General features: G+C 45.1%; 1 protein-coding gene across 3 annotated transcripts in view; it reads right to left on the minus strand.

The window, feature by feature from the left end:
* KIRREL3 (kirre like nephrin family adhesion molecule 3) overlaps positions 1–27,761 on the minus strand; it is an 833,106-nt gene that overhangs the window by 274,828 nt on the left and 530,517 nt on the right. For all 3 annotated transcript variants that reach the window (XM_019490185.2, XM_019490184.2, XM_059720056.1), the window contains exons 4-5: positions 20,031–20,180; positions 14,770–14,919 (exon numbers count right to left, since the gene is read on the minus strand). In XM_019490185.2, coding sequence (XP_019345730.1) covers positions 14,770–14,919; positions 20,031–20,180 — 300 coding nt within the window. The remainder of the gene's footprint in view (positions 1–14,769; positions 14,920–20,030; positions 20,181–27,761) is intronic.

Below are 27,761 nucleotides of genomic sequence, written 5' to 3' on the forward strand. Positions count from 1 at the left end.
CGTCCTAGAGAGCTGTTTAAAAGGGAATCTGGAAAGCTCTTTGTCCTTCTCATTGATTCTCCCAACTGCCTGTGAAGTGCCAAGCACGTTTGCTCCATACAAACAAGAATATCATCATAAAGAAAGCCCTGCCAACTGCAGCAATTCAGAAACTGTGATTTGGGCTCCACAAGGGAGAGATTTTTTTTCCCCAAATGTGGCATTCTTCTGCATTTTTGTTTCTCAGTCTCCGGCGTTCATGTCTTCAGGCCTTTCTCCTCAATGATCATGGTTAGCAATCTACCTACTTTTAAAACAAAAGATGAGATTGTATTCTATCGCTTGACTCCAGGGGCTGGAGCTTTAAGTGACACCGATAAAATGGCAGCACAGTCTCTGAGCTCAAAGCATTTAGGTTCCAGCTAGTTTGTCACTACATTTGGCATATCCTTCATTGCTGGAGATCTAGGCCTTTGAATGTGCATGCGATCAGTTGCTTGATGTGTTTTAAGATACAGACCTGACAGTCTTGCAAGGAATTTATTTTTAATATGCTTGACAAATATCTTAGGAGGCCATATTTAATTTCTAGCTACATTATGGCAGATTAACTGTGGCTGATTTGCGCTCTGTTAGACCAGAACAATCTTTATCTCCCTGTCATGGTGCTATGGGAAGTAGCCCCTAGGCTGGGCTCTATCTGAAAAGGCTCCAGACTTCCCTGCCTTATGCTGGGAATGTCTCTGTAGGGTCCTTTAAGGAGGAGCTTTTTTGGTATTTTCACAGCAAATAGATGCACCGTGCTATTTGCTGTCTCACCAGCTCTGTAACCCCACGCAGAGTAAGTAGGATGGTGAAAGAAGCAGCCCTGAGGAAACCAAGAGTGGGTCTTTAATGTTAAATAAAAGAGGACTGACTTAGAACAGAGCTTGAATGGCCCTGCCTCATGGTTCATCCAGACTCCTGTACACTCCCCTTTCTTGCTTCCTCTCCACAACTCATGCAAAGCATTACTGGAGAGTTATGAATTTAGCAGGGAACAGGACAACCAGATAAATGAAATACAGCACTCAAACTTGTACCACATGCCTGGCTATGATGCACTTAATAGGAATATAAATGAATCAATTTTGCCTGTCTCCTCTAAAAAAGAAGAGCAGAGCACATGTGAGCACGGGGTTTACTTCACATCTTCCTTGCTGGGAAGGAACAGAAGGAAGTGCGTTTCCCATGAAGTCCCAGCAGCCCTGAAAGCAAACCCTCATAGGGAAGGGTGCCACAAGAAAGGCAGTGCTGATAAAGGGTCACTTCCACCCCTCTGTTGTGCGGTGCTTTGAACACGCCGTCCCATATTCTCATTGTTACCCTAAGCTTCCTCTACCTCTTGTATCCACTCAGGTACCTCTTTTCTTTTATGCTGACCTTTGCTACTGTGTTTGTGCAAGGGGTCCTGGTTTGTGACTGAGGCTCCTAGGCCCAGCCTCCATCCAATAAATAATCTTCTGAACCTGTGGTTGAGGTGCTAGTGCTGCATACTACCTGCTGGTGAGGCACAGCAGCAACTCTGCCTCAGTTTCTCCAAAAGCATTTTCAACCTACTTCAGTGATGGCTGTGGTCGAGCGGGTTCATACGCTTTTAGGGCAAGGCTGTCCTCGAGTCAAAGTCTAACAGAAACACAAACTACAAGACCCTTCAGCTCTGTTGGGATCCCCTCTTGCCCCACTTGCTTTCAGGTGCATGCCAGGTGCTGCAGCTTGCCTTCGTGTCCACCAGTGGCTTCCTTGCAACTGGTTAACTTAGCAGCCTGTGCCAGACCTACCCCTATTTGAGACTAAAACAAGCGTTGTAAGACGGGCCTTTCCAAGCAATGGACGCTCTGTTTCTGATCACCTCTTAAGAGCTCCATTAAATGGACAGGAAGGCGATTTATTACTAAGTATAAGACAGGCGTCTAATGTCACTCTCTGTCTACCTCTGATCACCCCCGGGGAGCTCTCATAGTGTTACATCCAGGTGCTAAAAAAGGCCATCATTTAACCTGAAACCACTTGACCACCTTAGCAACCCTCTTTTTCTTTTTCTGCTTCTGGTTAGCTGTCACATTAAAAGACAGAAGCTCTGTATTTAAATTAACTTAATCTGCGGTATTAAATAATTCACATTGATTTAGGAAAACTTTATTTCTAATGGGACTTTCAAGAAGGCAGAGCTAATATTAGACTAGGCCTTGGAGGGGGAGCAGGCAGAGAAACAGACAGCAAAAGGTGAATGTAGAAATTAACTGTGTATCAATTATTAACACTACATTTATGGAACTGGCTCCTTTTTCTCCCTCTCAGATCTCTCTACACTCACCCACCAGCCTCTGCCTTGGTATTAGCCAAGTTTCTTAACAACACTGCACCCAGATGAAACCTCTTTCTGTGCCAAGCTGCAAAAAAAGTGTTGCAAATAGGGCTGCCAGGCTCTTCCTGGAGCAGAGCTGGAGGCACCAGGTCCCAGCACGGAGACCCTTGGAAGCCCTGCTCCTGCCCCTCAACTGCACAGATCCTTTTGTACGTGTGTGGATCAGATGTCTCCTTTCAGAGACACCGAGGAGGCTGTGGTTTTATGCTTTGCCTTCTAATCACTGTAGTGTCATTAATCAGGGAGAAAAGGCCCTTGGAGACTAAGGGAATGGGACCTCAGCCTTGTTTGATACACACGGCTGCTCGTTAATTGTAACACTCCAGCTGAACATCAGCTGCTTCGCACCAGAAGCTCCCTGTGTCAGAGTGTCCATCTCTTCAGCAGAGGGACCCAGCTCTGGCTTGTCTCCTCTTTAACCCAGAAAGCTCATCCCTTTCCTGAGTACCACTCCCATTTCTCCCAAAATGAGCATCAGACCCGCTCAGTCCCTCATCCTGAGCCCAGCCCTTCTGCAAACATGAGCCTCCCACAGCCCTCCCAACCTGCTCCCCCACACAGGCACTAATCCCTAGAAGAGGTCTTCAACACCCCGGCCTTCTTCCTCAGGCAGAAATCCTACATTCACCACTTCTATGGGCCTCCTGTCATCTGTGTTTCTTTAGCGTGGAGAGGGCATGTTTGGCACCGTGTCTGGAGCAGAGGAACAAAGTGGAGGCAAGAGTATTTCTTTCAATGGCCAAAGGTTTCTCCACAGAATTGCCAGGCAGCCCTCATGACCATAGGTCCTCAAGTCATCTCCTCCAGACATCACCCTTGGGATTAATTCACAGACCAAACCTGCGTTCTCCCTGCCTAAGGCTACCATAGGAAGCCTCTATCCTGGCAATTCATCAGCTAGTCAGTGGAAGAGAAAAGAGTGTTACAATGACAGAGGCATCGCCAGGCCAGCAGCCAAGGACAGGTGCAGGATTCTGGGTCACTTTGGGAGGATGAATACCAGTTGTTTTCCTGTTTGGCTATGGCTGAGATGCCTGCTCTTCTCCTCTGACACCAGGGCCCATGACTAGGTGCCATCCCAAGAGCAAAGGTGTTCCTCAGGAAAAAGACGTTTCACACCCATCAGCAGAAAGGAAATACCCAGCCATTTCCGGAGATCTGCAGAGTGGGATGGAGCAAGCGTCCTGTTTGTTGGCTCCACATTGGAGGGAATATAACCTACTTTGTGTGTGTGCATGTGCGCGTGCGCGTGTGTGTGTGTGTGTGTGTGTGTGAGAGAGAGAGAGATTGCGCTCTCCAAAGACCAAAGGACCCATCGTTATAACACTTTTGTCACAGATTCAGAGCTGAGCAGAACAAAAGTGAAGAGAAAATATAGGTAATATGCTCTATAAACATGGCAGGGTGGTAGGGAACAAAAAGGAGGAAGAAACATTTAAGCAGGAGGGCCATGTTGGCACAAGAAAGAAGAGGTATAAACTGGTTGTGAATAAAGAGGTTGTGAATAAATGCGGGCTGGAAAGTGGAGGTTCCTACCCATTAGAGTAGGAATAGCCTCTCCACAGGAGCAGTAGGAACAAGAAACAGAAATGCTTTTAAGATGGAGGCTGATAAGTTTATGAAAGGGATTATATGTCATGTGTGGGGCTCATATGACAACAAAAAAAGCTGGTAGATCTGGTTTCAGGCCTGCCTATCTCAGTGGGGCCCCGTTAAAAGAGTGTCTCCTAATGACCAGGGAGATGAAGTGAAGCTTAGCCTTGCTCACTGCAGCCGTCACATTGGTGCAGTGTTATATTTCAATGTGATCTGGCTGTTACAGTCTGATGCTGTCAGACATCATCTGTTGTCAGAAGGAAAAGAATGCAGTTGTTTTCTTGCAGCCTGATTCTCCTCAGACTTTGATGTGAGCAGGGGGCAGGGGGACAGGACTCTTGGACTCCACTGTTGGAACGCCTGCTTGACCTAGGTTGATTAACTTCCTAATGCAGGGGTGAGCAAAATACGGCCCATGGGCCGCATCTAGCCTGCCAGGCCATTCTATCCAGCCCATGGGGACCCTAAAAATTTTAGAAAATTAATTTTTATCTGCCCCTGGCTGCCTGTCAAAGTTGACATGCGCCAGTGGCAGCAGGACGCAGGAGGAGTTGGCGGCAGGACACAGCAACTGAGTAGTAAGGCCCACCAGGCCTGTCAAGGGGCAGGGCTACCCATTTGGACCTCGACTGCTCAAGAAAACTCAGTAAGCGGCCCTTCAGTCAAAATAATTGCCCATCTCTTTCCTAATGCCTCAACTTACCTCTTTGTAGAGTGAGAAAGTTAATATTTGTTTTGGTGACGCCTAAGTAAAATCTGCAAAGTGAGCTCCTCTGACACAAGGGGAACGGTTCTCATTGTGGCCAACCACAGTATAGGACTCCTTTTTCTGATTCCCCATCCCTAGAGGTTCAACTCGTTCTTTGGGAAATTGAGTTACCTCTTGATGTGCTCTGAGTGGAGACTCAGGCTCACATAAAGCAGTGATCGTGAAAAAACCCACATAGCCTGGAATATACCTGTGACGATGCCAGCAGAGGGAGAAAGCACTGCTAACATCAGGATTCCCTGCAGCCTTGTCACTCACTTGGAAACATGCTTTGCCTGACCTTAATTCCTCTGCCTGCCTGCCTGCCATGGGTTTTGGGCATGCCCCCTGGCCAGCATAGGCTAACGCTTCATCACTCCTTTGCTAGATCAGCGGAGCGGGTGGAGGTTCACCTCTTCCCCTCCCTTCCTCTCCCTCCTGGGGAAGCAACTGCTCCGTTCAAAGTTTCTCCTCGCCTGGTTGCGTTCAAGAGCTGGAAACTCAACACTAATTAACGTGTCTGCAAATCCCACTTCGACTGGCAGGGCCTGAAATTCATTCACGGTCCCCTGAGTACAGTCGGATCTACAAGCTAGCCCTCTGGCTCCTTAAACCGTGTGGTTGGCAGATGCATATTTTAACAACACACATCTGTTGGCTATATAATCTCTTGTATTTGCCCTCCCTGCTTTGAGCTTTGATGGAAGACCGGAGGGAACTCTCCAGCGGTTACAGCCAAAGTGTTTGCTTTGCAATTTTGCTCGATTGCCGTCTGATTTTATTTTTAAATTTCTCTGAGTCCTAATCAAGCTTTTACTTTATTTAATTAATGCCCCATCTTAGTTAAACAGATCATAAATTAGGAAGCTCTTCCATTAAAGATGTGCCAGGTAGCAAATGGCCCTCCAGTGGCTCTCACGATTCTGCCCTGCTCAAGTCCTGCTACCAAATGGATACATTGGTACATTTAATCCGGGGAGTATAAAGCTGCCTTTGCCCCGTCTTCTAGCTTATGCCTCCTCCCCTGTCTTCACTGCCTCCAGCCTGTTCCAGTCCATCAGAGGTGCTTGAGGTTTACAGAGAAGGGCTTGGGAGAAGGATAAAAACAGCATTAGGACATTTGTGCAGGGAAGGACTCTGTGGAAAAGCAGGACAGGCACAACAACGGACTTCTTTGCCTTATCCTGACATTGGACTGCTCTGCGGGTGGGGGAAGCAGTGTGGCCACTGGCCTAAGTTACAATAGCTAGGAGCTGCTCTGATTTGTAGCAGGGACCTAAAGGCTATAGACTGAGGTGGAGCTCAGCTGGGCTGTGGTACTGTGTGCTATGAGCCTCTCTTGGCATGCCCTTGAAGCCAAGAATCACATGTGTCTTATTCTTGCACCAGGGAAATTCCCTCCCAGTATCTAATGGTGCCAGAGCAGGGTACGGTGATTACAGCAGAGGCCTGAATTGGCTCTGTGTGCAATGCTGTGGGCCTTTGTCCCTCAACACAGCTCAAGGGTAGAGATGTGGATGGCTGTGACACACTGCATCCTACTACCTCCAGCTGCTGAAAAACAGTCTTGTGGGTCCTAGGGGGTGTCATTCTGGGGCTCTGGCAAGGTGTCTTCTATTCCCAACATCCCCTGAAGGGGGAGAGACCTGAACTTGGTCTCTGTTACCCAGCTCTGAGTCAGTGGACCTCGTCCAGGCGCTCCAGGAATGACCCTAGCAGAAAGCTAATGAGTCAGGTTTAGGCCAGTGCGTTCTCTATTATCCATGCCAGTGGGATCAAGAAACCGAGGATGTAGTCAAGGGCTCCCAGCTTGCCTGGGGCCTCACTTCAGCACTTTGAGGTAAAGCTAGGGTTTCAAATAATGCAAAAGAGAATTTCCCTCCAGCTTTTACTTACACAAGAGCCTGACACTATTTGCTTCCCTATCCCATGTCAATCCAGTGGCATCTGTAGCACCATCTAATGGAGGAAGCTGCCACTTTTCATCCTTTAGCTCAATGGGTGCATCTACATGTGCTATTAATGCGCTGGAATAAACTTTGGTGCAGTTCGTAGTAGAGTTGATTGCTCCTGGGCACACTGCTGATGTGTGCCCAGGACTGCAGCATGTTGAGCTGGGGCAGAGCAGCCCTGGCTGGCAGGGGGCCTTGGAGGTCAGCCCACCAGCCCAGAGGTGCTCTGCCCTGGCTCAACGTGCTTCAGAGGGGCTGGCTGTGGCACAAAGGTGTTACAGTGTGAGGCTAGCCAGCAAGTCTCTAGCCAGCAGGTCCCTGTCCACATGTGTGTTTCAGTGCATGAAATAACTCCTCTGTAGGATAGTATTTGTCCTGACAGTACTATCCTATAGCAGAGTTAATTAGTTTACTGCGGCCTGAACGTGTAGACAGTGATGCTTTACTGTGGAGCTAATTAGACAGCACTGCAGTAAAGCATACATGTAGATGCACCCAACCTGTATCCACATGTGCTTTCAGATGTATCAGGTTCATCTCTCCAGAGATAAGCCAATACTGTTCACTTCCCCAAATGTTAGAGGGATCAAGTATTGCTGCCATTTCTTCATGGGGAAGACTAACACACCATGTGACTTATCTGGTCTACTGCCATTAACTGATACAGCTCAGATAATGAACTCCAAATTATAGAATCATAGAAAATAGGGATGGTAGGGATCTCAAGAGGCCCTCCAGCCTATCGCCTGCCCCAAGGCAGGATCAACAATAGCTATACCATTCCTGACAGATGTCTGTCAAACCTGTTCCTAAAAAAACCTCTAGCGATGGAGATTCAACAGCCTTCTTCAGTAATCTCTTCTCCAATTTATCAAGATCATTTTGAATTTCAATCCTGTCCTCCAGACTACATGCAGCCTCTCTCCGTGTTATATCATCTGCAAATGAATAAGGGTGCTCTCTACTCCACCATCCAAGTCACTAGTGAACCTACAGAATAGTAGGACATCCAGGACAGCTCCTTGGAGAATCCAGCTTGACACATTCTTCCCTTTGACAGCCAACCACTGATAACTTTTCATGACTGATAATTATACTGGCAACTGAAAGCTCACAAAGAGAGGCTCACAATCTACAGAATTAATCAAAAAGTGCAAAAAATTTTGAATGATTTTGTTTGTCAAATAAAACAAAAGGAATAACAATCTGCTCATGGATATTTCACAAGGAGAAGAAGGGGGGAAATAAAGAGGCTGGTTTTTGTTGGCTCAATTATAAAGTACCAGCTACACACTGCGGGTGTTTCAAAAGTGAGTCTCTTTTGGTGGTTTCTCTTGTAGACTGACTGAAGCCCTGCATGCATAATTTGCTTGATAGCATTGGGGGTAGGGAGTGGTATGATGGTTTGACAGAGCATACCCCTCTGCTTGTAGGTCCATGTTTTAATAATCACCCTATGCCCCCCAGAAGTGCCGCCCGACTGCAACACAGCATGCACCTGTGATTCAGAAGGTGTTGCTTTCCCATACCTGTCACTATGGACCCAGTGAGCACCCAAGGTACTAGGACCCTGTAACTGGAGGTGCTACAAAGCCCTGATGATCTAGGGTTATGAAAGACCCGAAGACCTGCTTTTGTAGGAATGGCAGACTGTTGTCCTGGCATGCATCCAATTAGGGGTGTTACATCCTGCCACCATAAACTGTGTGGCTCCTGTTGGATAAAAGACTTGACTTCTAGTCCTAACCTGCATGTTGTGTGATGTGCACCGTTAAACAGCTTCTGTGCTCCACCTCAGAAGTGGATGCATTTAGACAGGAATTAAGTGATTCACACATGAGTAAAGTTTTGAAAGACTTTGAGAAGCGATGGGGTGAAAGATGCTATATGTGTATATTATTACTCAATGCATGGATGCAGAAGTCCTGTGATATGCGCCTGTCAGTAATACAGGTGTATGTTACTGGCAGGGGAAGGGAGCGGTAACATACATCACAAATAGATATTTCAGTGGAATGACAAGGGAATACTTTCCTTCACCCTCTCTGAGAATAAAGCTTTTACCCCAGAAGTGAATGGCCATAAATGATACTAACAGACTCATCTGGCTGAGTGCTTGGACTTTCAAAGTTATGAAAGGCTCCATTCCACTACATTTAACCATGTAGATTTAAAAACTATGTGACAAAATCTTAAATAATTAAAATATGGTATAGCTCTTCATCTGAGCTGGGGAACTAGAGACATCAGACCTAGGAAGCTGTATCAGACATGAGTGACAGCCGCTGAAAAAAATGACTTGATAGTATTTGGGGATTTCCTTGGAGTGCTCCATGCATAGCCTGAGTGTAGACCCAGATGGCACAAGCCATATGAGGCAGCAGCACCAGGCTGAGGTTGGGGAGGGTGTAGGCAGAGGCATTTTCAGGGGGCAGAATGGCTCGCAAAGCAGGAAGATAGAGTTGAAACAGAAGCCGACAAAAAAGATCTACTGTTGAATTCTGCCAATGATTGCCAACCACATCCCTACTAGCAATCAGAGGAAAGGCTAGCCAGTACCACATGACATAGGCTTGGGGTCATCAGACATTCAGAGCTAAAATGGGGTTTTGACAAATGGTTTCCCTGAATATTGTGAGCCTTGTACACACAGCTGGAGATGAGTTATGGTTCCTCCCCCTGCGTGTGTGGAACCTGCAGTCTCAGCATGAGACGGGGGGCAGCTGACATGCAGGACTCAGTATAACATAATAACTCAGGCTTCAATTAAGCCTTAGCACCATGCCAGAATGGATGGAAGCCAAAGAAAATGTTTGGACACATCATCTCCCAGAAGCAACGCCAGAGAGAGCCAAGTAGCTCTTGCTGGTGGCACAAAATACCTTTGAAAATTATCTTCTCTTCCTCCCCTATTTAGGGATTTAATTTACTTCCAGTGACTTGTGTGCTTTGTAGGGTTAAGACCTCTATTAGCGAGGCACACAGAACATCAAAGAACAAGGCCCCACAGCTTTAGAGCAACTTCATCCCTTATTTACAGGAGCTGCTCAGAGGAGAATCAAAGATGCAAGGTGAAGTGTCATTTACTCAGCTAAGAGGCCTTCAAGCAAACTGTGGCTCTCCACTGGCTGTCAGCAACTGAGGGCCTGGGACATCCAGACTGATTCCACCCCCCAGAGGACACTACTGTAGTAGCCAGCTGATTACAGGTGATGTGGTTGGTGATGTGGAAACCTTTCCACTGCAGAAAATGCAAGGATCATTAGGGTTCATGGGCATTTCATTGCAAAGTAGGGTCCCCACAAAATGGGGAAGGTGACTGGAAGAGTTCTGGAGCAGACCCATGGCCCTCTGTCATTGTACAGGGTTATATATAGTTTGTGGACACAGGCTGCTGGTTATTTGTACAGTGGTATAGTTTTATAGTGGCCATGTGCACTGTTTTATTGGATTGCATCCCTGAGAAACAGCCGCAGCCGAATTGCCACCTTCTATAAATGCAGCAAAAGCCCCTGTAAATAAAGAGAAATCATTGCCCCTGAAGGGAATTGCTTGGCCTCATTACCAGTCCCCACACGGTGCTGGGGTTGGTATTAGCGCCACCAGCAGTGAGACATACAATTGCTTCTCTGGCTCCAGTGCCTGCACTCTACCCACAGACAGCATGCCATGCTTTGTTTGTTTTTTCTTAATCAGAGTCACACGATATACCCGTGCCCTGCCAGTTTTGTATGAATGTACTAATGACTCCTTCCTTAGGCAAGTCCAAGCAATAAAGCCCCTTGGAGTGCACCATGAACTCTGAAGCAAAATGCACAGCAATAAACTTTCTGGGCAACCTTCTCACCCTGAACCTTAGGGTAACTTTCTCCCAGCTTCTGGAGATTGCTGGGTTAAAACTTATTATTAATATACTCTCAGGCTCCTGCTCCAATGTTTTATAATCTCATTTTGATTATGCATCTCTTGGATCAGAGAAAAGGGGATCTGAAGGGAAATACATATCTGGAGGCTAGCAGAGTGAATCTGCTAGGTCGGCAGTGAATGAAGTGTGTGTGTGTGTGTGTGTGTGTGTGTGTGTGTGTGTGTGTGTGTGTGTGTGTGTGTGTGTGTGTATTGATATATGTAGGTGGCAGTGTGGGAACACACACACGCGGTCTGAGTCAGCACTTGCACTGCTCAAATATTTATTCTGGAGGGTTAGAGAACAGGAAGCCCTGCAAGGCAATAAAATCAAGTTATATGGCTGGAGCTGTCATTCTGGAATCAGAGAACTTCCACTCCGGAGTGGAGCTATGTCTGTAAGAGCCTGGCTTTCTTGAGGCTAGACTTGTCTTGGCTTCTCACCTGTCAAACACCTGGCTGGTCTTGTCTGGCTTCCTGTATTCTCTCTGGGAGCACAACCAGCTTCAGAGCCTAGTACTGTATCAGTACTTTGTGCACCTGTATTAAGCTGGAGCAAGAGAGCTACTTTGGGCCTCTGACCCCAGATTTTAGGCTGTTATGGATGCAGAGAGAAGGGAGAACCATCCCCAATAAGTATCTGCCTATGCTGAAGTATGCCAAGGATATAAGGCAAGTAGCTTGTTTCCACTAAAATTTACCTCTCTGTACTGTATGAACTTTAAATGCTGTGTTGCACTATATGGAATCAAAGATCTTCTTAAAACAAGCATTTTTTAAATATAGCATCTGCATACTATAGAGATTAACAAATAACCTTCTGCATAGATCAAGTCCCAACTTTGCTTCTCTTGTTTGTCAGAAACGACACCCTTTACTAGCACATTGAGACATCTAATGGCTGAGTACTATACTGCAAGCTAACAGACTATAACCCTAGGGTGTCAATGGGGCTGAGCCAATCCCATTTAGTACTATGATGGGCTGGGCCAATCCCATTTAGATGTCTGGTATTATCTGCACCATACCTAATGAACAATATTTTAGGGCTTTTTTTTCTGAAAAATTCAACCATTTTTCCCCCCTGTAAAAATATGGGGAAATAGGATGGAAAAGGAGGGCGGGAGGGACTAAACAGTTTTCCTTTCCACCAAAAAAGCCAAAGCATAACAGAAAGTCTTGTAAAAATAAATGACACAAACTATCATATCACTTACATTTTTCTACAGAAATCCTCACGCATAGGTCCTCAGAAGTTAAAGCAGAAGTTCCTATTCCTAACCCAAGGGGCAGTCTAGGACAAGGTATTCAGACTCAGGCTGTTTGTTCTTGTCCTGCTTCTACCACTAGTCTGTGGCTGGCAGCTGGAGTAGGCTGCTTTCCTGCCTGGCTTTCAATCCCAGCAATCAAGCTGCCCAGTTTTCTCTTTGCAACCAACTGGTGCCTTAGCTGTTGCATCCAGCCTGATGCCCTGTTAATATGCATTCTCTGGCTCTTCCCCAGCCCCACATTTCCCAACCTGGGATACTACTTTTTTCCTGCTTGTCATGTGGCTCTCTACTGGCTGGATATTAAACAATAACGAGCCCTCAGAGCAAGTTTTCCTGCAATATTGTTACACTCTCTATCAATCAAATCAGCATCATTTACACTGCCCCTAACACTTGGCATTTCTATAGGGTTCACTACGTCAGGAACTCATAGTACAACTCTGACACTGCCCAATACTATTACACATATACTACAAAGGAGTAAGTTTTGATACTTGGATTTTGCCCTGGCTTTCAGCTGTGTAACCCCACTGTATTTGGCCCAGAGAAGTTATAGTCAATGTTTTCAACTGGAGCTAAGTGCCTTCTTCCATATTTAAGCACCTACGTGAGTGGTCTGGTTTTCAGAGATTATGATCACCAACTGCTCCTGGTAATTGCACCGAAGTTTGAAATTTCTGTCCTTAGCGAGTCGCCCAAGAGCATCTGTCAGTGCAAAATTTGACTCCTGACCTGTGCTCTAAGCAGCAGCTCCAGTGACTGAGGTAACCTGTCACATTCCCTCCACTCACTGAACTGTCATTCAGGGAAACTATATCCATCTCATCATGGAGCAGCCTGCGGAGCCCACTTAGTTCAGAAATAAAGCAGGCCAGCTGAGTCTGCATGACGATTTAAAAACCAGAAACATCTGCACAGCTGGTGGCATTACACTTCGGTAACTACTTGAAGTTTCTATCTATTTCCCAGTACAAATATGCTCTTTGTTTCCCTAATGTACAGTATATTGTACCTATAGTTCAATGTGCTGAATAGCGTAACTGGCTGTTAGGAACCGGATCTCCCTCTGAATACAAGGGGCTGCCAGAGACATCTGCTCGTTATATACCTACCAATTCCCCCTACCAAGAGCTGGACAAAATGCAGCCTGCAGAATCTCTACATATAGCCTGTGGCTACCTTCATTGTCATTCCTGGGTGATAACACAATGAAGGATGTGTGGTGTCTTAATACAAAGATGCTTGAACTCTGGTCCACGGGCTGCTAATGATTCATCCTTCTGAGGAGTGAAATACCCGTCATTCTTCCCCAGTCAACTTTAAATTCCCCAAGAACATCTGCTTTAGTACATGTAAATCCCATGCTGTTTTTGAAAGGAGTTTGTTTCTAGCATGCTATAACTTTAATTTACTTAAAAAAAAATGCATTGCAAAATGCAAGTTGCTGAACATCCTAGGTAAATGTACCAATTAGCAAGTACCATGTATATTCACATAAACATTAACCACCCTCTATTCAACATATTCCATAACCCCAAAGATAATAATGATTTCCCTTTGATCCATAAAAACATCTTCCTGCTCAATCAATGCTTCACAGTAGCTCAGAGTTCTGGCATATGCCCGTGCACCCTGGGACTGAATTAGTTTTGGAATCTTTATGTCTAATTAAATAACATATTATTTCTTTTGTATGTCTTCAGCAACGTGTTATTATTTTACAACACAAGAAGGAGGTGCAGATTAGGGAGGGGAAGGCGATGTAGCTTGCACAGAGTGATAGTAAACAGAGCAGGAGGATGGGACTTGAATGACATGGCTGTGTTACTTTCCCCATTCATCTGCAGATTTCTTTCATGTCGAAGCGTATGCCAGAACTCCAAGCTAATGCAAAATGTTGATTGAGCAGGAAGATGTTTTTATGGATCAAAGGGAAAACATTATTATCTTTGGGGTTACCCAATGTGTGGAATAGATGCTGGCTGCTGTTTATGTGAAAATATATGGTACTCAGTGGTTTCTATTTACGGTAGGAGATGTGTTTTATGGGAATGATAATTTACAAATTAGAGCTCAGTTTTTCTGCATAGACAGACTCCACTGACCCACACGTTCAGCAATAGCTGTTTGTTTTGTCGATAATTGTTTTTCTGCTGTTCTGTTATAACAGGAGCAAATAAAAACATTCACCAACCCCCTTTTTTGAATGAAAACCACCTTTCCTATTTCAAAGCTAAAAGCATGCATTCAAAAAGACTGGTGTTTTGAAAACTGAAACTATTTACCAAACACCAAATGTGAAAATCTGTACAAGTTTTAGAAAAGGAAAAATGTTGTTCCTTTAAAAAAGTTTCAGAGGAATTGCTCTAGGGCCTGATTCATACTAGACAGTTTTATGAGGAGCCTACCTTTTGTTGGTCCATTCTGGCAAGCATCTATACTTAATCTTGAAACCTGCCAATAAAACTGCCACTTTTATCAGCATAGTTATTCCCCTTTCCAGAGCAAGATACACCCCCCTGTATACAGTGCACTGGCACAATTCCAGGGTGAATGCACAAGGAACTGTACCAGCAAGAAGTCTTTTAGCTACAATCTCTCAATACAGCTTTCCCTTCTGTCTTTCTGTGGGAGCATGTGTGAAAAAAATATTAATTTGGTGGGGATGGCCCAAGGAAAAAGAATACCTGGAATCAGCCCTGAGAAATTTCTTTCTTGCTTCAAATGGTTGAAGCTTATAACCCTGATCCAGCAGCATACTCTGACCAGTTCTCTCCCAAAGCAAACGGTTTACCAAAAAACCTCCCAAAAAACAAAACAAAAAAACCTATCTAAGAGCCACAAAGTATATCTCAAGGAAGAAAACGTAATAACCTCCCCAGTGTGCTTATGCCAGAGGAGAGGGAGACTTACCGAGAACAGTCAACCGGGCTGGTCTGGATCGAATGGCCGCCTGAATGGCTTGGCACTCATACAAGGCGTCATCTTGGAGATCCGCTCTGAGGATTTTCAGGTGATGCTCCCCAGACAAATGGTCTCCAACAACCAAATAGCGTGGATAGCCTGTAGAAAAATACAAGCAGAGCTGTAGTCACACACTAACAGCCAGAAAATGAAGAGTTTAAAGTGAAGAACTGGGTTTCCAGGCTTCACTTGGCAAGCCGACCATGGCCAGGTATCGTGTTCTATGATCTTCCTGAATCAGCCTGCCAGCCGGATCAGGTGTGTGTTATGGATATAGCCCCATCTCAAGAGTATAATGGATTGAAAATCAGTCTGTCCTGCATTCACTATTGCTCAAAATCACGAGTGATTTGGATAATAGGATTGAGTGCACAAGTAGCAAGTGTGTGGATGATGCCAAGTTGGGTAGAGGTGCAGACACTCTGGAAGGCATGAATAGGAACAAGAATGACCTGCAAAGACTGGAAAAATGGATTGGCCCTGAGTAATCAGATGAGTTTCAACAAGGACAAATGTAAAGTCTTGCACTTGGGATGGAATAATTGCCTGCACAAATACAGGCTGGGGAATGATTGGTTTGGCTGCAGTACTGCAGAGAAGGAGCTGGGGGTTACAGCACACCAGAGGTGTCAAGCTCATCCAGTCTCATGGGTCACGTGAGGGTTGCTGAACAAAGTTGTGGGTCAGATTGGGCTGTGCTGGAGCCAGCGTGTAGGATCAGGCTGGCAGAACACCACATGCAATGAACACCTTGTGCAGGCCCCATGTCCTGGGTGCAGCTCCTGTGGCACCATGTGCAGCCCCGCACACTGCTTCAGCATAAACCCAGGAGTGGGGCTGGTGCATGCTACATGTGGCATGTAGGCTGAACTGGCCACATGGGCTGCACATGGTCCAGGGGCTGGCATTGGGCGCACGCTACATGCGGTGCCCTGCCAGACTGGCCCTGTGCACTGGCTCTGGCATAGCCCATCCAAACCAGCCCCAGAGGCAACACAGAGCCGGTCTGGCATGGGTGCAGCATATAGGACATGCCTTGTGCCAGCCCCTTGGACAGCATGCAGCACTCATGATGCTGGATCCAGCCTGCACACCAAACCAGGGTTTGTCTGAGACCCAGGAGCTGGATCATATGACTCTACAGGCTGCTTCCAGCTGGTTGGCCAAATGTTTGACCATGACCCTTTCAGTGGACCATAAGGTGAATAGGAGCCAACAGTGTCCTCTTGTTGCAAAAAAAAGCCAACAGCACCCTGGGTTGTCACTTGAAAATCAAGGGAAATGACTCATCCACTCTATTCAGCACTGATGAGGCTTCACCCTGAGTATTATGTCCCGTTTTGGGCTCCACACTTCAAGAAAGATGTGAACAGATTGGAAACAGTCCAGCACAGAACAACAACAATCATTAGGGGCCTGGGAAGCACGATTCATGAGGAAGAGCTGAAAGAACTAGGGTTATTTAGTCTGGAAAAGAGTAGACTGAGGGGAGATTTGATAACAGCTTTCAAATACCTGAAGGCTGATGATAGAGAGGATAGAGATGAGCTTTTCTCTGGGGCTGTAGGCAATGTTCCCTCTAAGGAGCAGCGGTCCATGAGCGCACCACTTCAGTCCATGAGCGCACCGTCTCGGTCCGGCGTGGGACACTTACCGAAGGGGGTTGAGGGCTGGGGGCTTGGGCTGGGCCTGGGGGCTGGAGGCCGGGGCAGAGCCTGTGTCAGGCCCCTGACCCGCCTTGACTTGCCTCGCCTTGGAGCTTACCTTCAGCTCCTCTCCTGGTGCGCGGCCTTGAAAAGGCTGTGCGCGGCCAGACTTTTAGTTGTGAGTGGCTGCGCACGCGTGCACCTTAGAGGGAACCTTGGCTGTAGGGGACAGGATTGAGAGCAATGGCCTCAAGCTGCAGTAGAGGACATTTAGGCTGGAGAGCATGAGGGTGGTCAAGCATTGGAACAGGTGACCTAGAGAAGTTGTGAAATCTCCACCCTTGGAAATTTTCAAGACCAGGTTGCACAGACACTTGGTTGGGATGATTTAGTCTGGGACAATATTTCCTTGAGCATAGTGCTGGACTAGAGGAGCTTGTGAAGTCCTTTCCAGCTCTACTTTCCTATAATCCTAAGATTTAGGAGAACCAGAGAAAGATGTCTTATGGGATCCTAAAAGTTCAAGAAGGAATGCAGACTAAGGAATATAAAGGAAACCCCAGTAAAGGGGTGAAAGCTAAGAAATAATGGATTGCTTCAGTTGTGTTGTCAGAGTACTGTATATAAAGTCACACTGGCAGATTACCAGCTTTTCAAAGATCACACCTAACATGTATCTGACCCCAAAGGTCTGTGCTGTGAAGTGAAACAGTGCATGCTGAGGCCTGTAACCACATTCCTATAATAAAGATGAAGGTGATCTCATGCACTCTGGCCTCTGTTTAGTTAGATAGATGGAACTTGATTTTGCCTCATAAAGTTTCTGTAAACCTGAAATGAAACTCTACAGGTGAATGACTATGAATGGTTCAGACCTGGAGCCTCCTGTGTCTGTAACAGGCAGTCCTTTTCCATGGTACTTGCCATTTGCTGCTTTTGCCATGACTTTTGCATTGGTTTGAAAACTCACGTTACTACCTGCTCTCGAAATAAGCAATGCTGCCAGAAATCCTACTATTCCATGCTCTGCCACTGCCCTTTTATGTGACTTAATTCATTAATGTAGTTAATGAGCTCAGACAGTAGGCAATGAAAATGTAAAGCAGTGATTTAAACCTATAAACCTGATTCAATACAGCTCTTTCATGTCTTCACTTTAAGCCCATGAATAGCCTGGTTATTTTTAATAGAACTATCCATGTGTCTAGAAGCCTTGCTGGATAAAGACCTGCTAGGGTCTTGGAAGGAGTATCAGTTGCCCACATCATTTTGTAAGCCACCTGAATGGTGATGTAGAAAAGGATGCCATCACCCTGCCTTTCCCCTAGCTTGGTGATTAATGCACTGTGTAGCACAGGCATCTTGGCACTCTCTCATGTTTTTGTTGTTTTGCAAGCTATCAACAGCAGGATTTGCTCTCCTGAACCGCAAGAAATACAAATGATGGGTTTGTTTGTGTTTAGCTAATTAGATGACTAGCTGAGCTGGTATCACGCAAGCTGGCAGTTTCTCTTACTAAAGCAGACCCAGCTTTGTTAATTGATCAAGTCGTTCACATAAGCCACATACTTCAACGGGCTTGTTGTTACCAGTTCATGTAGGTAAAGATGGATTCTTCATCGTATGTAGTAATGTATGGAATACAGCTTTCACATCCTGTACTTTTAAAGAGTGGATTGCTTACTGAAGCAAAGTTGAGAAAAGAATAGCAATCCCAAAAAGGAATCCTGTTTTAGAGGGTACCACAGAGCATCCAAGAAACCTGAAGTCTGCTCCTCTAACTCTGGGCAGATTTTTCAGACAGAATCACTGGTTTTGTATGCCATACTGGAGACATCTAGGGTCTGATTTTCAGAGGTGTTTAGCACTGATAACCTCCCTTGGCGGCAGTGAATAGTGTGGGTGCTTCTGAGAATCAGATCTTAAGTTGCCTCATAAAAAAGAATCACCAGCTGCTTTTATTGTGTTCTCTAGAGTGAAATGATTTCAACCTTATCCTATGGATCAGGGTTCATAATGCAATGATGGCAATGGCAAGCACAACGTATTTCAGCAGGCAATAGCTGAACCTGCCTTCTACATTTCATCAATGCTAGCCAGTTTTTTAAAATTTGCATGTATATTTCTGATAACATTTGGACAACAGCCAAAGCTAGTGAAATATATATTTATTTTTATCCAGTAGTGGCTTACAAAGGTGCAGTGAATTACAACAGCACGTCAGGAAAATTATTTCCTTCCCATAGCCAAGCCAAATAAGTTTGCTTTGGGGTGTGAAGAATGGACAAAAGCTCACTGCATTAGGTCCAAAATTAGAAAGCACTTAGTTTTGTGCTTAATTTTTAAGGTGTATATAATATCACTGGTAGTTAAACAGTTAAACATGTATTTAAAGTTAAACATTTGTTGAAGCCCTATGCTGAATTGGAGTCTCACATGCTGAACTGTCAGAGGTAGAAGCAAACAATAGGTGAAAAGTGCATTAAAAAGTTTTTGCTAACAATAAAATGTCTATATTCATGGGAGAAGGGAAGCATTTTGGTAAATTTGGGGGCGGGGGGAGGGCAGGGAGGCAGTCTCTCTGTTAATTATTTTTTGAGTTTGGGGTATACAGTAGAAACCCCCACAATTCTGTGAAATATTTCACAAAACAGCAAATCTGTGTCATTTTCAGCAAAACATCAGAAATAGAGTACAATCCTTGGCAAGCTCTTGTCTGCTGTCAGAAAACTCAATCATCTGTGTGTGATTAAATAATAGGGATAAGTGAAATTATTTTCATTAGATAATACATATGTAAGAAAATGCAGTGTAGGGGAAATCAAAATAATTTGTGAGCTTGCACTGAATTCTGCATTTAAAAAAATATTTGGAAAATATTTGGAAAAATATTTGGAAAATGTTTCATTTCAACATGTTCATAATATTTCAATTTTTTGTTCTGAAACTGTTTTCATTTTAATATTGACCTAAACTTAAAAGGGAAGGGGAGGAGAGGAAAAAGGCTGAATAATCAAAAAATTAAAAAGAAATATTTTGTTTTGTTTTATTTGAAAACAACAAACTTTTTGGGGGGAGGTTGAACCCATGTTTTCAGTTCAGACCCTAACCAATCCTTTATTTTGCTGTTTGGATTCAGCTGTAGTCTCACACATCTATAAATGATACCAATCTATGAGTAACTGGATGCGTCTACAGGAGATGCTAACTGCACAGTAGCCTAACAACACTGGACAGTAGCATGCTGGGCAAAACCCATGCTAATACGCCACTGCACAGTAGTATTAGGCTACTGATCAATCGGTTAGAGTCTGAAAAAACCCGTGCGCCGAATTACTATGCATTGATTTAGTACTTGCTTATCCAAGTACTAAACTTAATGTGCAGTAATTATGGTGCATAAATGAATGTGCAGGCAAAGAAAAGAACTTGTCTATGCAGTGTGCTTTCCCCATTCTGGAACCCCCCTCTCCCTTTTCTGCGTGCGGTGTTTGCAGAGTTACCCATCTCTGTGCTATCACCACAGTTGAATAAAACAAGCCTGAGGAATCTCAAAAGACTTACTTGAGAGATCCCGGCCTACTCCTAGGGCAAGTCCATCTTTAATCCACAGCACAATGCCGTTGTACTCAGGGATCGCACACAGCAGGGTCACAGGCTGCCCGGCTATTACCACCTGATCTTGAGGCTGCTGAGTAAAGGAAGACGCTTGACCTGGAGAAAGGGAAAGAGATACAAGAAACAAGGAGAGGGTCACATGCTGCACCTGAAACACTACAAGAACATTTTATGTTTATAATGCAGTGCAGAGAATCATGATCCAATATTCTGAGCTGCTGTTGTGTAGACCTTTCCACCACCCGGAGTTACAGTCTGCATGTCTTACCTGGGTGATTACTAATTCTCCCCTGAAAACCCCAGGCAGAGTTCAGCAAGGTTCAATTCTTTATTGAGGAAAAAATCTATGAAATAGGTGCCCAATGTTTCCTCCTAGCCTGTTTTATTTGCACACATCCTGTAAACTTTGAACAGAGCTAGCAGGTGCAGCACAAAGGAGTTGCACGTGTATTGCCATTCCCTCAACTCCAGCCCTGATGCATTTTCTCTAGTCATTCTAGCAATATGACTCTTCAACTCTGGCCTGCAAAGCCCCAATCAAAGGCCATATCCCATCCCAAGATGTGTGTACCACTTACATCTCATATCAACCCTATTTTGAAGAATTAAATGGTATGCTTTGTACTGGCAATGTGCACAGGGGAGAATTTTGCCTCATTGTGACATAGTTTAGTCAACACATGGTGTTTATCAAAACAGATGCTCTTACCTACTTGAGCATTCAGAGTTCTTGCTGAAAGTGTTTTCAACAGCCAGCTCACTCTAGATACTGTGAGTTTGTTTTGTTTTTACTATAGCTGAATGCATGTAACTCTGCATTTTAAGATGTTCCCACTACTTATAAGTGTTTTTCTCAAGACACTTGAACATGGTTTTATAAGCTGCCAAGCATCTAACATCCAACTACAGTGCACAGGATCTGAAGGTCATTGAGTGCTCAGCATCTCTGAAGATTACTCATTTGGACACCCCAAAATGGAGGCAGCCAAAATAATGGTGAATTAAAAAATCTGGACCTTAACCATTTTGACTGTACTCATCTCCCAATGAATCAGTAATGTGCATTTCCATACTACTGTTGCCATAATAATCCCAGAGATTTCACAACAGTGAAAGCTGTCATTATCATTATGTTGAGACATCCACTACCTTTTGCACATTTGTGGATTGTCGCTAAAGTTCTTCTAATGGGATTTAGTAATTCAAGTAGAGATGTTATTTGAATTAAAAACTGAAAAATCCCTTCAGCTCTTTATGACTTAAGGGAAAAAAAGTTTTGAGCTAAACAGAGAAAAAACAAACCCAGTAACCATGCCCACACCCATTTTTCAGCATAATGGTACAATGCCTAAATTTGTGCTGGGAAATAACTCACAGAAGGTTGAATTGAAATAATCCACCAACAGGCAGCATGTGGCTAGTTCTGGTTGAGCAGGAGTGGGCAAAATATGACATGTGTAGGCCAGATCTAGCCTGCCAAGTGATTGTTTCTAGCTCACAGCAGGTTCCTCAGCCCCTCCTGGATCAGGCATGGGGGGCAGCCTGGGCCGTGGCATGTGCAGCCAGTCCCAGTGCCCCTGGCCACACAGAGGGGCTGGGGCAGCACAGCAGATGGACTCAGCCTCCTGACAACCCCAGCTGTGGCAGCTCCTTCTGGCTGCCACTGCTAGTGTCACCACCACCGCCGGACCCTGCTGCCCAAACATCCTGGCTTGTCCGCCCTGCACCCACAGCTGGGGGCACCAGATGGGGTAGGCGGGCAGGTGGGGTCTCCATGAAGACCGACCAGGAACCCTGTGGGCAGGGCGTGCTCTGCTGGGAGGATGGGATGGAGCTGCAGGTGAGCGGGAGCAGAGTCTGGGAGCAGAAGCGCGAGTAGGATGGGCGGGTTGGGACCAGGTCTGGGACTGGGATCACGAGGTGGTGACAGTGAAAGGCCATGTGGGGAACGGATTGCTGCTCTGCCCCAGGCCCTGGCCCCATGCTAGCACTACCCGGTGATCCTGGCCCCAGCCCCTGCCTGCCCATCCCACTCCTGGACGCTGCTCCCCACTCACCCGTGGCCCCATCCTATCCGCCTGGCTGAGGACACCCTGTCTTCAGGGGTCTCAGCTGGTCTGGAAACCCTGCTTGCCCACCCACGTGCTCTGTCTAGTGCCCCTAGCTGCGGATGCGGGCAGGTGGGCCTGGGTCAGATAGGATCTACTGCCTTCCCACTTCCCTCCGCTGTGCTGTGGTGGGTCAGCACTACTGCCTGCTCCCACAGCCTGAAACAGCTCACCAAAACTCCTGAAGTGGCCCTCCAGCCCAAATAATTGCCTACCCCTGTGCTTGAAGAACAGCGCCTCAGCTGAAGTTAGTGAGATGAGTGGGAGAGAAAAAGCTAATTACCATTTCAAAAGTTAAAAGTAACTGAAACATTTCTTCTGAACATGCTCCATTGGCATCTGCTCAGATTTCAGCTGTCTAATGAGGCCTTGCCCAGTCTGTGGCATCACCAGGGGGCAGAGAAAACGGCACTTATTCTCCCTACTCAGCCTGACGAGAGCTGCAGATGCTGCTGGGATAATATACACAAGGGAAACTATAAGTGCAACATTAGAGAATTTGACAACATCCCTCTGTATTTGCAGATAAATGGAAAACTGCTCACTTATCATGGTAGTCTTGGCTACCCTTTTGCCTAATATTAAAGGACCCTTATCCTCTTTGCTGCTCAGACCTCTAGAGCTAAAAGCACAGGAAGTCCTATCCAGAGACACATCTTCCTTTTCCTCCCCCTTGCTTTCCTTGAAGGTGCATTAGAAGTTGAAATGAAAACGGCAACCAGGGGAGACAATCTGTTTCCACTTGGTCGTCTAAGTGGTCCTTAGGTCTAATAGCTTAGACAACCAAATGGAAGTAAGATCTAGAGCACCAAAAGGTAATAGACTATCACCCTTTGTTTTGACATTTTCTAAGCTCAAGTTGTTGGAATTTCTTGTTCTTATTTCAAAAGTGTATGGTTCTGTCCCGATTAAAACAAAATTGCAACTTTTTTTTCAAAAGAAAAACTGTGTTTTTCAATTAACTCTAGTGCTAAATGCAGGATCAGATTTGGAATAACCTTGTAGTTCAGTTGTCTGCATCAGAACACACTTGATTCCAGTTCCATCTATACCAGAAAGGTAAGAATTAGAAAACAGTTCTTAAAAAAATGACTCTAACCCAAAATATCCATACATATTTTTGATCCATTACTGAAAGGATCTTTTGTGCTAGGTGTGTGTCCACGTGGGTGTGCATGTGTTTGTTTAAGTGCATATGCATTAGGGCTGTGCAAAGCTTCAGGTGGTGATTCGATTCGGAGGAGATTCGGATTGATTTGGTGGCTGAATCTCCGAATCTGAATCGAATCAGGGGACCAATTAAAAGGTCTGAATCGATTCAAAGCTCTACGAATCTTCGGAAAAGATTCGGAGAGCTTTGATGATTGGGGCAGTCCCCAGTGGCTGCAGCAGGGAACTGGAGCCAGACTTGGAGCTGGTAAGTACTAGAGGTGGGGGAGAGGGAGGCTGGAGGAGGGGGGGAGGGGACCATGGGACCCCTGCCAGGCCCCTTCCCTGCCTGCTCCCCCAGCCCCCCCCTGAATCCCGCCCACTTCCTAAGCCCCCCCATGGCTACCCTGCCTGCCCCAGCTCCCGGCCCTTTAAAGAAAAGCCCCAGGGCTCACTGGGTGCTGTGGGAGTGTGTGTGCAGGGGCAATCCCTGCTGCCCCCGCTGCACCATGCTGCATGGGGAGCTCTGTGGGCCTGGCTGATTCGAAGATTTGTCTGAATCGATTTGGGACAGTGATTCAAATCACCGAATCGAATCACTGTCCCCCAAATCGGCCAAATCCAAATCCGAAGTGAATACTAGCAGCTTTGCACAGGCCTAACATGTATCCCTCCCTTAAGGAACTAAAAGGTCTACAAAAAAAGGGAAAAGCTTTGATTCTGATTTTCAGATCATCCGGACACCTTGTAAGCTCTGCTTTTTGTGTTACTTATTTGTACAGCACCTAGCACAATAGGAACCTGCCTCATGGGATTCATTCTGCAGTGGTCTGTCTTTTTAAAGGCCAAGGTCCTGGGTTTTAATCCTGTGTGTGTTTGGGCTGCTGCCTGGGATGTCACCACTGGTAGCTACAGCAACTCCCTAAAAAAGTTTAACACTGTAAATCATTATGTTGTTATAACAGGAAGACATGATGTCCCGGGGACAGTGAAGCTTGGCTGGTGTGCAGCACTGGAAAAGCTGGGACAAAGGAATTCTTTAGGAGTATCTTGAAGTTTAAGGAGGGGATTTAGAGCCCTTGAAACACATTTCTTTAGCCAGTTCTACCCCCCCCCCCCCAGATAGGCAGAGGAGGATGTGTTGCGGAGTGCTATCACATTTCCATGACCTGATGAAATTCCAGTTCAATCTCTGAGGAGTCTCATTAAAAATCAGATTGGCCTTGAATACTGGTAGAAACACAGTTTATTCTGATTTAAGTTTTACAAATTTGATTTCACAGGAAATTTTAATCAGCTCTCTGGCTTATTTATTTATTTATTTTTATCATCTTCTTTCATGAGATTTTGAACTATAATAGAGAAAGCACTGCCAGCACTGATCAGGAAAAGGGGTGGCGGGGGAGGAAAAAAGAGGGAGAAAAATGATCATTTTGCAATGTTTTATATTTTCCATCCACTAACAAGGATTTCACAGCTTGCTCCTTAATCTCACCAATTCTCAAGGCAACTCAGTCAAACAGGGACAGCGTTGGAGAGCGGCAATAACGAAAAGAGATTGTTTTATTGGCAAGAATTATCAGGTTGTCAGCTGGGAGCTGCTAGAGTTGTAATGAGAAAGCAGAAATACAAAGTGGTGTCCGTGCCCTCTGAAAGTGTCCATCAAGCCAGGGGGTCTCAACCTTTTTTGTACCAGGACCCATTTGTAAACATCAATGGCCAGTCCTGCCCCAGTGGCCCAGGCCTCAGCATGTGGGGCATGGGAGGTCCCAAGCAGCCCCTCGCAGGCTGGAGCTCTACCAACCTGCGAGGGAATAGCTGCGGTTTCCCACATTTTTCTCCTTTAAAAGATAATCTATTTTTAAAGCTTGTTGATCTATTTTTAAAGTTTGTCCACAATCTTTTCATATAGTCTTGTGACCCACTTTTGGGTCATGACCCACGGATTGAGAAACACTGCAATAAGCAGAGATTTCATTTAGTAATTGCTGTAGGAAATGATATCTTCCTCCCTCCCCTTCTTTTTTGTTTCTTGATTTGCAACTAACAGCCCTGGCAAATCCAGGAGAAAAGACAGAATGACTCTCCTTTCCTTCTCTTCCCTCCATATGTTTAATGTGAAAAACTTTGACATGAAGCCGGCATCTGTCCACAGCCACATCTACATCACAAATATTATCAATACATTAATTAATTTTCAACATGGATAAAAAGTGTAGTGTAGACAAGACTTAACTGCTTCCTTTTAACCAGGAGAAAGCCTGGGGTTCAACTGGATTATGGAGACACAGTTGGACCCCATTAATTTTCTGGGTATGTGTTGGATTTATACATGGGTCAATATTTTAGGTGAATTATACATTTGGCCCAAGGTGCAGTGTGGGAGTGGGGAGGAAGGGGAGGAGGCAGAGATAAAGTATTCATGCATTCAGGTCAAATTCAGTAAAAAGAGTGGATTAGCCACTGAACCAAAATAAATCTATTATTCACAGAGCTCTAGTTGTATGGGAAGGTGTTTAACAGGATTGTGTAGCTGGCATTTAATACGACAGACAAGTACTTGCTATTTCCCAGGACCCGTTATTTTAGCAGGGGTGTCTCTGCTCAGAATGCAAGCACAGGAACAAACTGCCATTCGGACAGTAGGCTCCAGAGTCAACACCCTGCTGAAATGAAGAGGACAGTTCACATAGTAGCTCTTGCCTCCGTGTGCGTGCACAGAGTGACTTCCCTAGGCTACGTGCTGTGCCAGAGATAGCAGCTGTGGAAGCTGTGATGCAGATGGTGCAGAAACAGAGAGAACAGACTGAGACATCATGGGCTGTAGCATGCCCTTATCCCTGGTCATCCCTCAGACAGCATGAGTGATTTTCTCATTTAGACCTCGCTAGGAAATGAAGAAATGGATTCTCTCAGTTCAAGTAACAGTTCCCTAATGAGCCGTCACCATTACAGGGATGCAAAGTGGGTATCAAGCAGTGCAGTACTATTTGGTGGACATTGGTGACTCATATTGGACAGGTGCAAGTGCCAACACTTGGAAGCAAAGTGGGAAAGAGTCCCAGGAGTTTAAATCAATCCCAAATTCCCCTTTAGCACTTGAAGCGTTTCCCCAGGGGATAGATACAGAGGGAGAATTTCAAAGGCCTAGAGGGCAGTGAGGAGCCCAGTTCTCAGGTGAAGTCAGCAGGACTTTGAACAGCAACAGCTCCAGATAACATTCCCATTTCAGCTGGACCTGTTTTTTCTTTCAGAACAGTCCACAATTTACAGAGAGTTGAGTTGTTTGAGAACCAGACCTTCAGCTGGTGTAATGCAATGTAGCTAAAACAGTTTATACCAACTGTGGCCCATGGGTTTCAGGAGGAACGATCAGCTTTCCAGTTGCCTTTCTAGCTTCCATGTGCAGCACAGCAGTTCACTTCTAGAGCTTGTAGAAGTTCTTCCCCAAATCCATCCTAATCATGAAAGTCATGAGGCTGATGGGACATTGGCATTTTTACCACCATAACCGGGAAAGACACTGATATTCCACTTCTGCACTCAGAAGTTTGTCATCACAATCACAAGGACTAGGCAACTTTTACATAAATAACTAAATGAAAGCTAAAATTTGGCAGGCACTGTCGGGAGTCACTATGAGCTGACTCTGACCCCTGAGAGAGTTCAAACAAGCATCCGTTTCTATTCGTCTGGAAGGAAATATATAAGCAACAGAAGCAAATATTAGGATTTTGTGCCCTTTTTGATTTTTTAAAAATATATATGTAAATCAACATGTAAATGAGATATGAACTACAGTGCTTGGCAAGTTTCCAAAGCAATACCAGGACCTATCTAGACTTGCAAGCTGCCCTTTTGCTGAATGCAACTGTCAGCAATGGGTCGATTTGCCATTATAGACAGGGCTTTGGTGTCACAGAAAGCTGAAGAGGCTCTTGATCTAAGAGTCTCATCTGCTCCTCTGAGTTGGCTGTGCACAGTTCTGAGCAGAGCTATTTATATAGTTAGACCAGCCTAAGGACTGCCTTCCTTCTGGTTCAGTACTCCTGTAGCTCCTCAAAGAAAATCTCTCTGAAACAAAACCAGCAGCACTTTCCACAGCTATTGAAATCCATTTGTTTCCAAAATGGAAAAATAACAGATTGTACTAAGTACGCTAATATTACCAACCCCCAGGCACTCAAGAATCATGAGTCAGACTCCCCAAAATCATGAGATTGGCTTAAAAATGAGATTTAAAATGTAGTACATTTGGAATTATTTTTATTTGTCTTCTGAATTTTTCACATTTATTTTAATAATTGATTCCATCATAACCAGAAGTGTTAGAAAATTGGTTTATTTTTAAATGGAAGCTGAGATTCTGATGACGACTCATATGACTTCAGGGTCCAAAACTTTAAGAAAGGCACTAAAT

The sequence above is a fragment of the Alligator mississippiensis genome, chromosome 16 (genome assembly GCF_030867095.1).
Source record: "Alligator mississippiensis isolate rAllMis1 chromosome 16, rAllMis1, whole genome shotgun sequence".
NCBI classification, from domain to species: Eukaryota; Metazoa; Chordata; order Crocodylia; family Alligatoridae; genus Alligator; species Alligator mississippiensis.